Source organism: Capra hircus, chromosome 2 (genome assembly GCF_001704415.2).
Source record: "Capra hircus breed San Clemente chromosome 2, ASM170441v1, whole genome shotgun sequence".
NCBI classification, from domain to species: domain Eukaryota; kingdom Metazoa; phylum Chordata; class Mammalia; order Artiodactyla; family Bovidae; genus Capra; species Capra hircus.
In genome coordinates, this window is record NC_030809.1 from 29,345,472 (window position 1) to 29,357,694 (window position 12,223).

Sequence of the window (12,223 nt, forward strand, 5' to 3'; positions counted from 1 at the left end):
GTGGTCCAGTGGTTAAGATTCCGCCTGCCAATACAGGGGACACAGGTTCAGTCCCTGGTCCAGGGAGATCCCACTTGCTATGGAGCAACTAAGCCTGTGCGCCACACCTACTCAGCCCACATTGTAGCCTGAGAGCCGTGAACAAGAAAAGCCACTGCAATGAGAAGCCCATGCACCAGAACAAAGAATAGCCCCAGTTCACTGCAGCTAGAGAAAGCCCACACACAGCAGTGAAGACTCAGCACAGCCAAAAAATAAATAAATAGATCTTTTTAATTAAAAAAAGAGTAGGGGACTAAAAAGATTATTCAAGCTCTGGGTATATGAATACCTAGAGCTTGTCAACTTTGAGTTTTATAGGATTTTGCTATTTAGGGGATGGTATTAATATTTTAGGCCTCCCCTTGGGCTGGTAAGATTCCTAAAGAAAGTGTTCTAGTTTTATGCCTTTGCCTAAAGGTAAAAGATGTGGCTGCCAGAGTTCTGGAAGCCAAGTATAGGAATAGTCAGCCTGCCGGGGGTCGGGGTGGGAGTTACTCACATCTTTGAATATGCACACTGTGGTCTCCTCCCATGTTCGGTATGGTAGTCCCTTGTGCCTGGAATCTGCCAATCCAGAGACTGTTTTACCAACTCTCCAGAGAGCAAAGCTCTAGACTTCTGTCATTGCCCAGCAGCATAAAGTAGGGTTGGGGGGTGGCTCTAGGAGTCTGTAACTCAAACATTTTCCCTAATCCTTATTTTTATCCTCTTCTTAGCCTCCAGTTTCAGAAGTACCTGGTATTTCCAAGTTGTGTCTTTTGAAGACCCTGTGATATAAATTGGATTGGTTCTCAACTTTTCCATTACCGACTTGGGTTTTGGCTTTGACTGTCTTAGGTCTGCTAAGTCTGTCACCCCTGTATATTCCACCTTCCAGAATTTTGATGCTGTAATCTCTTCCTGTTCTTCCCATTCTTAAGTGTTCATGACTTTTAAACAAGCATAAAACAAGTCTTTGTTTCTGTACAAATGCTCCTGGGATTTTTTATTTGAAGCCATTAGTATAGATGGATTCTTCCAATGCAAGCACATCATGAAGGAGGAAAAGAAAAAAATGGATCTTGGATTTATTTATCTATTTAGTGTATTTTAGGTAAAACTTAGTTAAATGTTGAATTTCCATTATTTCTGTTCAAAGTATGGTTTAATATTGAAGAAAATGAAAGGATGTTGATCTTTTTATGGTCTCTCTTCTATGAAATACTTTGTTTGCTGGTGGCACCTATAATATGCACCAAATGTTTTAAATCTAACATATACTTATGGATATTCAGTGAATCTGAATTATCTAACATATATTTTTATTATATGTTAGAACAAATTATATTCTAGATAAATAATTTATATATGTCTGACACTAAACATGGACATCACCAGAGGGTCAACACCAAAATCAGATTGATTATATTCTTTGCAGCCAAAGATGGAGAAGCTCTATACAGTCAGCAAAAACAAGACCCGGAGCTGACTGTGGCTCAGATCATGAACTCCTTATTGCCAAATTCAGACTTAAATTGAAGAAAGTAGGGAAAAACACTAGACCATTCAGGCATGACCTAAATCAAATTCCTTATGATTATACAGTAGAAGTGAGAAATAGATTTAAGGGACTAGATCTGATAGATACAGTGCCTGATGAACTATGGACAGAGGTTCATGACATTGTACAGGAGACAGGGATCAAGACCATCCCCATGGAAAAGAAATGCAAAAAAGCAAAATGGCTGTCTGAGGAGGCCTTACAAATAGCTGTGAAAAGAAGAGAAGCGAAAAGCAAAGGAGAAAAGGAAAGATATAAGCATCTGAATGCAGAGTTCCAAAGAATAGCAAGGAGATATAAGAAAGCCTTCCTCACCAATCAATGCAAAGAAATAGAGGAAAACAACAGAATGGGAAAGACTAGAGATGTCTTCAAGAAAATTAGAGACACCAAGGGAAGATTTCACGCAAAGATGGGCTTGATAAAGGACAGAAATGGTCTGGACCCAACAGAAGCAGAAGATATTAAGAAGAGGTGGCAAGAATACACAGAAGAACTGTACAAAAAAAATCTTCACCACCCAGATAATCACGATGGTATGATCACTCACCTAGAGCCAGACATCCTGGAATGTGAAGTCAAGTGGGCCTTAGAAAGCATCACTATGAACAAAGCTAGTGGAGATGATGGAATTCCAGTTGAGCTATTTCAAATTCTGGGAGATGATGATACTGTGAAAGTGCTGCACTCAATATGCCAGCACATTTGGAAAACTCAGCAGTGGCCACAGCACTGGAAAGGTCAGTTTTCATTCCAATCCCAAAGAAAGGCAATGCCAAAGAATGCTCAAACTGCCGCACAATTACACTCATCTCACATGTAGTAAAGTAATGCTCAAAATTCTCCAAGCCAGGCTTCAGCAATACATGAACTGTGAACTTCCAGTTGTTCAAGCTGGTTTTAGAAAAGGCAGAGGAACCAGAGATCAAATTGCCAACATCTGCTAGATCATCGAAAAAACAAGAGAGTTCCAGAAATAACATCTATTTCTGCCTTATTGACTATGCCAAAACCGTTGATTGTGTGGATCACAATAAACTGGAAAATTCTTCAAGAGATGGGAATACCAGACCACCTGACCTGCCTCTTGAGAAACCTATATGCAGGTCAGGAAGCAACAGAACTGGACGTGGAACAACAGACTGGTTCCAGATAGGAAAAGGAGTACGTCAAGGCTGTATATTGTCACCCTGCTTATTTAACTTATATGCAGAGTACATCATGAGAAACGCTGGGCTGAAAGAAGCACAAGCTGGAATCCAGATTGCCGGGAGAAATATCAATAATCTCAGATATGCAGATGACACCACTCTTATGGCAGAAGGTGAAAAGGAACTAAAAAGCCTCTTGATGAAAGAGAGTGAAAAAGTTGGCTTAAAGCTCAACATTCAGAAAATGAAGATCATGGCTTCTGGTCCCATCACTTCATGGGAAATAGCTGGGGAAACAGTGGAAACAGTATCAGACTTTATTTTTTGAGGCTCCAGAATCACTGCAGATGGTGACTGCAGCCATGAAATTAAAAGACGCTTACTCCTTGGAAGGAAAGTTATGACCAACCTAGATAGCATATTCAAAAGCAGAGACATTACTTTGCCAACAAAGATCCGTCTAGTCAAGGCTATGGTTTTTCCTGTGGTCATGTACGGATGTGAAAGTTGGACTGTGAAGAAAGCTGAACGCCGAAGAATTAATGCTTTTGAGCTGTGGTGTTGGAGAAGACTCTTGAGAGTCCCTTGGACTGCAAGGAGATCCAATCAGTCTATTCTAAAGGAGATCAGTCTTGGGTGTTCTTTAGAAGGACTGATGCTAAAGCTGAAACTCCAGTACTTTGGCCACCTCATGTGAAGAGTTGACTCATTGGAAAAGACTCTAACGCTGGGAGGGATTGGGGGCAGGAGGAGAAGGGGACGACAGAGGATGAGATGGCTGGATGGCATCACCGACTCGATGCACGTGAGTTTGGGTGAACTCCAGGAGTTGGTGATGAACTGGGAGGCCTGGCATGGTGCGATTCATGGGGTCGCAAAGAGTCGGACACAATTGAGTGACTGAACTGAACTGAACTGAACTGAACAAATTATATTCTCTTTTTCAGTTTCATTTCTTTCTTAAGAGTGTTGTCCTCTTTGATATACATATGTTTAAAACAAAGGGAAACATTTCTTTTACAGATAACTGGTGCCTGAATTGTTATTCCCTAGAGTAGGCTGGGTGAGTTGGAACCCTAATAATAATATGTCTTTTGTTTCTTAGGATGATAAATATGTACTTCCAGCTGTTTTTCCTTTTCCCAACTGTATCTCTTTGTGTCTATTCTGAGAGCTTTTATAAGACTTTGTCTTTGTGTTCTTCAGAGTTTAACAACTCTTTTCTGGATTCATTGGGTTCTGATGAGGACTCTGGAAATGAAGATGTTTTAGATATGGAGTACACAGAAGCTGAAGCTGAGGAACTGAAAAGAAATGCTGAGGTGGGTGACATTATATTCCTTTTGTAAAACAACTGGTCATGTTATCAATACTCCTCCTCCTGCTCCTTAGCTTCAAAGGACATGGTCATTGTCCATTGCAGGTTCATTTCTGCCCCTTTGGCAGCCATCAAATGGTCCTCACTTTTCTCTTGAGCTTTACTTCTCATTACTTACATAGAATATTCAAAACAAAATGAAAGAGAAAAAAAAAAAACAGAAATACATCCTTGACAGCCTTATGTACATGTTCAGTTCAGTCGTGTCCGACTCTTTGAGACCCCATGAATTGCAGCACGCCAGGCCTCCCAGTCCATCACCAACTCCCGAAGTTCACTCAAACTCCTGTCCATCGAGTCGGTGATGCCATCCAGCCATTTAGGTAATAACTTAGTAATAGCTCTAAAAGTTACATATATGTTAAATCACTTTCAGTTTTACCAAAACTATTTTAAGGTTAAATACTAAAACAAGTTGATTGTTACTCAGTGAAAACTGTTGAATTAATAACTTTTAACTAGAGCTCTTGGAATCTTTTTTTAACCCCTTTTTTTCCCCCTAAATAATTGCTTTTATCCCATTTTCCAATATTTTTTATAATTTTAATTACCCAGATCTCACTGTTCTAACTTCTGTTTATTTTATATAATTTTTAGCTAACACCAAGCATTTAAATTTTCTTTTTTCCTTATAATATTAAGGAACTATGTATGATTATAATGTTTTCTATATTTAGGATTTTCTTCTTTAAGGAAATCCTCAGAAATAAATTACTGCATCAGAGTATTTGAACATTTTAATTGTTTCTGGCTTCAGTTCAGTTCAGTTCAGTTCAGTTGCTCAGTCATGCCCAACTCTTTGCAACCCCATGAATCGCAGCACGCCAGGCCTCCCTGTCCATCGCCAACTCCCGGAGTTCGCCCAAACTCATGTCCATCGAGTCAGTGATACCATCCAGCCATCTAATCCTCTGTCGTCCCCTTCTCCTGCCCCCAGTCCCGCTCAGCATCAGAGTCTTTTCCAATGAGTCAACTGTTCGCATGAGGTGGCCAAAGTACTGGAGTTTCAGCTTTAGTATCATTCCTTCCAAAGAGCACCCAGGGCTAATCTCCTTTAGAATGGACTGGTTGGATCTCCTTGCAGTCCAAGGGACTCTCAAGAGTCTTCTCCAACACCACAGTTCAGAAGCATCAATTCTTCAGTGTTCAGCTCACAGTCCAACTCTCACATCCATACATGACTACCTATAGCTATATTTCTTTCCAATTTCTTCCCAAAATTATTTTGTATAGTAATGCCTGAAGTGCATAAGTATCACTTTTCAGTTTTATTTTCTTTTCCTTAAAATATTTAAAATGTTAAAGTTTATCCATAATCCCTACAACAATATAGCAACTCTTTTCATTAAATTCATTCTGTTTTTTCGTACTTAACCATTAACGTTATCTGTTCATATAGATCTATAGTTATATTGTGTATGCTCATGTAGGTTTTAGAAACAAGTTAAAATTTTGCTGAACCATGTTTTGTTTTGTTTTGTTTTCTTTAAATAACTGAATAATATTGAACTGAGTTGAAATACCTGTAACCTCTAACTGTTACTGGGCGTATTTTAGTTCCAGTTATTCATTATTATAGATACTACTACAGTGAATAGTTTTATACATATATACATTTTCTTTTGAATTACTTTTTTAGAATAAATTCTTAGTTGGGAGTATAATTCTTGGGTCAAAGGACATGAATAGTACCAACCACTGAGTTTTTTATTGAGTCTAACCCCCCACACATTGAAACTTCCCATGTCAGCTCTGATAATAAATTTAGTGTTTTGCTTCATGCCCACTTCTGTTTTCCAGACAGGAAATCTTCCTCATTCCTATCGGCTCATCAGTGTTGTCAGTCACATTGGTAGCACTTCTTCTTCAGGTAAATGGACATCAGAATTTCAGTATTTTATAAATGGACCAGTCAGCATTTACTCCTTATTGAGTTTCTCTGAGCCTAGCTGTGTGAGGTGTGAGTTGAATGCATCATGGAAAACTTTGAACCCTGGGGGCCCCTTCTCAGAGCCTTTGCCAAGAGGCAGACTGCTGAGGAGGAAAGAACGCCAGCTATGAGATTGGGCCCAAGTCCACATAAGTGAACCCAGCCCAGGGTCATCCTGGGGTGCCATGAGGCACCAGAGCAAAGGTGTGTCACTTGGAGGTGCTCAATAAATGAATCTTTTGAGAAAAAAGAAAAACTTTGAAATATTTTCTTTTATCACATTGTGTGTGTTAATAGGTGCAGCTGTTCTGATTTTTCTATTCACAAATGACCCAGATTTCTCTAAGCAAAATATATGTATCAGAAAAGTTGTCCTAGCATAGCATATTTGCCCCTTGCTGTTTAGTTGCTCAGTCGTGTCCGACTCTTTGTCCGATCCCGTGGAGTATAGCCCATCAGGCTCCTCTGTCTGTAGGATTCTCCAGGCAAGAATCCTGGAGTGGGTTGCCATTTCCTTCTCCAGTATTCCCCCCTTAAATTTCTGTAATTCTTAAATGGGTTTTACAAATATTGTTGGAAGTAAGGTGAAATGGGGTTGGGTATTTCTGACATTTCCTGTACCTGAGAAAAATTCAGTATTTTATTTTTAAAAATTTAATTTTTATTTCTTTCAGGTCACTACATTAGTGATGTGTACGACATTAAGAAGCAGGCATGGTTTACATATAATGACCTAGAGGTATCTAAAATCCAAGAGGCTTCTGTTCAGAGCGATCGAGATCGGAGTGGCTACATCTTCTTTTATATGCACAAGTAAGAAGCATTGCTCAGTCTGAAGTTTTTGGCTTAAAATCTGCTAAACTCTTTTCTTTTTTCTTTAAGGATAAAATGTACCCATCAGTTAAATTGGTTGACAATTTATTATTTTTATTAGGGCTCATATCTTGATATTTCCAAAATGTTTTTTCTCTTAACTCAGCATTAACTACTCATCTCACAGTAAAATGTAGATATAGAGCTTATTATGATGCAAGCTGTCCTGTTATTGTCTTTTATTATATCAGCTAGAAGATCTGAGTTACATAGATGGGAAATACATAGCCTTTCTATCAAAGCTAGCTGTTGCCATTCCCCCTCTAAGTATTTTCAAGAATCAGCACATGGGGTTAAGATGATAATAAAATGAATGAGCTGCTTTTTTAATACAATTTAGGCATCAAATGGGATAATGCAGGCTTTATCAATGTCTATTTTTCTGTCTGTCCTTGTATTTGCTCACTGAATTTCCTGTTTAATTTTTTTGGGTTTTATTTTAAGGGAGATATTTGATGAGCTGCTGGAAACAGAAAAGAACTCTCAGGCACTTAACCTGGAAGTGGGGAAGACCACTCGTCAGGTTTCATGAGCAAACCCCTGGGTTGGCAGTGTGCACTGCATATTCTCTCTTACTGCCACCCACTTCGCTTTCCTCTGCCTGAGAAGAATTTGGAACTCTACTTGATGCGGGAGCAACAAACAGCTCAGGGCCAAACCAAAAGACGAAAACTGCAATTATGCGGAGCGCTCCATATTAATTGTTTTATGGAAACTGGTCTCACATCTGTAGCTGATTATCCTTTTTTTTCTCCTACAAGAGTGGCACTTCCTTTTGTCTTAGGAATACATGTTGTAAATATATATATATATGTACATACACACATATTTGTGGAATGAATGGAGCCTTAAAGAGTTAGAATAGGCCACCAGAGTATGCCTGCTCAAAATTAATAGCACAGCAGTTTGGAAAAGAAAAGTTGTCAAAGAGTCCATTCACCTGAGAAATGTATGAAGATATACATATCATTTGGCATTTAGCTTTTATGTTCCTTGAGTAATTTCACTCAAGTCTGATCTTTCATGTGTGTTTCTAATAGTAAAGTTCACTGGAAAGCCAGCTCTCCATGTTACACTAATGACAGTTTGTCCTCCTGGCAAAGGAGGGTCATTTCTGCCATCTGACTTGAGGAGCTTTTATAAAAAATATATATATTTCATGGATTTGTAATGCTTTTGCTGTTTACATGCAGTCCCAAGAAATGGATTTTTGGTGCTTTGGAATGTGCTGTGTTGCCACATTTGATATTCATTGTACACTTAGTGTTTTCTTTCAGAAGAATCCTTCACACAGTATGTTCATTGTGTATCATCTGTATTGTGGTGAAGATAGAATCTTTTGTTTTTCTTCTGTGTTTTTCTTCCATGGAGCAAGCATTACCCTAACAGACTGAAGCAAAAACTGTAAGAGGTAGGAAAGTGATGTCCCAATTGGGACTCCCCAACAAGAATACCTAAGGAAAATGAAGAATACTAGTATCTCTGTCTCCCAAACAGAGAGAGGTCAGGAGGAGTATTCTTGTGTTCAAGCTGAAACTCTGGACCACTAAAGCTGAAAGCCCTGCTGCAAATTAAGCACGTGAGCTGCGGGAAAAGCTTAACCATTAATCATTTGCCTTGCTATTCAAACAGGGTGAGAATTAAAATGTGATAGGTTTAGGTAATTCCAGAAGCTAACAAATAACAAAGGTGCATAATAGATTTATTACTTTCTAGGTGCTTTGAGTTGAGGTCAAATGGGGGTGCAACATTTAAGTGAGTTATATCACTCAGCTGACATAACCTGCTTGGTTAAGCAGCTTGTGAAACCACATAAAGAATGAGTTTGAGAGTAGAATTCTCTTCCTAAAATAATTTTGTGAGCCCAGGAATCATTAGGATCACACAGAGTTAAGTATAGCAAAGTGAAACCTTCAACATTTTCTTTAATTTTTAAGTCTATCATCACAGAAGATATAACATCTTTCCTAGAAGATTGCCTTAAGAGAGCTCCAGCCCTACTCTTGAAACTTGGATATGTTCTGACATAGTAACCTGTTCTAAAATACTGAATCTTTCGACTGTAAGTGGCCCCAGCACTTTTGCTTAACTACTGAGGAAAGCTTTGTCTCCTACCTGTTTTACCTACCTGTTAATGGAGTGAATGTTCCAGAATGGTGTGGTGGTAGGATATGCAGGAGCAGTATAGAGCAGGGGAAAGTACTTGTTTAAAAAGCTAGCTTTTAAAATTTTGTTTCTACTAGGGAGCCTTTTTTTTCCCCTTGGGAAAAAAAAACTATTTTCTCGTATATGAGTGAAGTGGTAATCAAATTCTTTAGCTATTTATTACTTCTCTGTGTCTATACTTGAGAGTTTGAGAGAGGTGCTTTTAAAAATGATTGGGAATGATTTGACGTGAGTGGGTGCATTTAGGGCATTTAAACAAATAGGAGTGATGCTGTAAGCCTAGGTTGCCCGTGAAGTATCCTTGTTTGACTTGCTTTTCGTAGCTTGTGTGTATGGTTTTGAAGTACACTTGGCTTAAACCTAATTTGATTTGCTCTTCATGTCTCGGGCAGGACTTACTAGACCAAACTAGGAGATGAGTTATCTCACTGCTCATATACTTGCATGTTTGAGACTTGAAGTTTCCTTGATACGTCTGTTTTGGCCTGGTCAGCCTTCCTTTCTGCCTTCACTCCTTCAACTATTACCCCTTTCACTACTAAGTTAATTTCTCATTTTGGTTCAGTGAAGGGTTAATGACTGCAGGTGGAAAACTCAGCCAAACCATATTGATGGGGTTTGTTTTTTTTTTTTTTTGAGCTGACAGTATTTATTTTAAAATTACTAGTAGATTATATTTCTTGTGCAGTTTGCTCAGAATCAGGAGATGGGGCACTTGACATGTTAATGCCAGAAAGGGACAAAGTAGATAAGAACAGAGTGCTTCAGTTCCAGGCAGCTTGCACAGTAACTAATATTCCTATTGAAAATACCAAATACGGTTACATTACTTTAAATGACTTTGAATTGAAACTTGAGAGTACTTAATTTTACACAAAGTTCATCTTAATTGGAATATTTTGAAAGGGAAAATGAAACTAAAATTCAAACATTAATTCTTACCACCTAGTATTACTACAAAGGATTGGAAAGTTGCATGTGGCCAGATGTTACTATCATTTTAGAAGTCCAAACTATAATTTAGGCCTATAGGAAGATAGATTCTGTTGTGTCGGGAATATGTATGTGTGCACAAACTCTGAAGTTTTGTCTCAGCAGAATAGAATAAGAAGCAAATCCATGAATTATTCTTCTATTTATATTTTGATTCCAAGAGCTACTTGTTTACTTGCCGTGGTCTGTTAATTTCAGACCTAACTTAATGACTCAATAACAAATGTAAATATGTTTACATTTTAAGAAGTATACAGTGATACTTAAAGATCAGTTCATTAACTCCGGGAGGCAAGTACTAGATATTTCTTTATTTCTCTTGATCAAGTGTAAAATTCTTCTAAAAGAAAAACTTGGAAGACCTCAGCAAGTGAATTCATGAATTTACTTATTCTTCCATACTGCAGTTACCATTATTTATCTATATAAATACAGCTCTGCACATGTACAGCTGAATATGTAGTTGTGTAATGAAAACTATTTGGAAACACCTAAATTAAAGAGATTCTTGGCAGTTTCTCATATGTAGTTGAGCATGACAAGTGCAGAGAGCATGGGGGTTGGAGACAGGGAAAGAAAAGGTACTTTGTAAACTCATTTGTGATCTACTGAAAAGAGATTATACTAAGTAAAAATTACCCTTCTTCCTCTTTCTTCTCTGTCCTCTGGAGTGACTATAGTGGATGCTCTTAGTCAGTACTTTTTGCCCTGTTTAAGTGATTCCCCTGAAGTGGTCTTTTATTTTAAATCAGGGAAGCAGAGCTGGATCTCCAGGTGGATCTTGTATATACATGGAGATTTTCAGAAAAGTCACCAGCAACCCAGTACTAGATGCAAATCACATAAAAGTGTCCCCCCCAAAACAGATACACCTTTTTCTTTCTCCCCATCTTGCTTTACACCAAATAATGCTCTTTAAGTTGTGTACAAAAACTAAACAGATTTCTTCCCTCAAACATCTTTCTGATGTGTTACTTCAGAATTCTAATTTTGTCTCTATCAGTGTCTTATTAACATCTGAAAAAAATATATATATATATTTTATTGGAAAACAATAGTTCGTTAGGCCTTGAGAATTTTGTGACAGGTTTCTTTTGCTGTGTCTCACCACGACCACTGACTGCTTTATGGCATGCTTTGATTACTGAACTTCAGACAGACTCTTTTGTTATATCACATATATTTATACACAGTAAATTTTCCTTTCCATATGTGCTATGTATCTGAGGTTTTGAAGTTTAAAAAATGTGCCAGTATGGATATAAGCAGTTGATTTCAGTCATTTGGACTTAAAAAGTACAGAGGTTTGAAGTAGATGTCCACTGCTGTCTGAATAGAGTAGATGAGGGTCTGGATCAGGACTGGAGTTCATTGGGTCCAATGCCAAAACGAGCAATCATCTGAACTGGTCTGTCTCTAGAACAGAGAGGTGGAAGAGAGACACACCTCTCGTCTTTTACCCCCACTCTATTTTCCTTCCATCTCCAACTTCCCTGGCCTATCTCAGTGTTGTTTATTTATGCTACGGAGAGGAGAACAGAAGTAAGCTTCTTAATCTTTACCTAGTTGAGCCACTACCAGATTTGCTGGCAGCTTTGGCCACATTGTTTGTGAGGTGATTTTCTTTGCGTTCAGAGTGACTTTTGATTCTGATTCTTTATTATTTTGTATGGAGCGGCACTTTATCTGTGTTTTAGCAGAACTGTTCCTCTGTACCCTTTACGGTTTTTTCTTGTTTTTTGTTTACCTTTTAAATTATGCATAGAGTTTTTTTGTGTGTGAAATTAAAGCCTTTATTAACCTTGTGTTGTTCGACTGTTTATTTCTGAGAAGGACACATTCTTGCAGACACCTAACCAGTTATTGAAGTTGTGAAAATCACATTCTATTGGTCTTCTGACTTGGACTTTGAAGCAACACTGTTGAACCTTAAAGGGAGTGGGACCACACACCTAGTATGGCTGAGTCAGCACCAACTTTCTCTGATTTCATCTGAGGAGCCTGTGAAGCTCTGCAGAGGTTCTGCATAACAGTTTTTAAACCTGACATTGGCCTAAACTGTGCTCTTCCTTTGCCTTAGTATTAAGAGTATCAGGGAGAAGGTGAAATAGTGTTTGCATTTCATACTTGCTGTTAGGCCCCTACCCCAG

At 38.3% G+C, this 12,223-nt stretch overlaps 1 protein-coding gene across 5 annotated transcripts in view; it reads left to right on the forward strand.

Moving 5' to 3' along the window:
* The window catches only part of USP37 (ubiquitin specific peptidase 37), an 89,483-nt gene extending 77,605 nt beyond the window's left edge, over positions 1 to 11,878 (forward strand). For all 5 annotated transcript variants that reach the window (XM_018059460.1, XM_018059485.1, XM_018059466.1 and 2 more), the window contains 4 exons: positions 3,940 to 4,055; positions 5,912 to 5,981; positions 6,716 to 6,854; positions 7,359 to 11,878. In XM_018059460.1, coding sequence (XP_017914949.1) covers positions 3,940 to 4,055; positions 5,912 to 5,981; positions 6,716 to 6,854; positions 7,359 to 7,446 — 413 coding nt within the window. In that variant the 3' untranslated portion in view covers positions 7,447 to 11,878. The remainder of the gene's footprint in view (positions 1 to 3,939; positions 4,056 to 5,911; positions 5,982 to 6,715; positions 6,855 to 7,358) is intronic.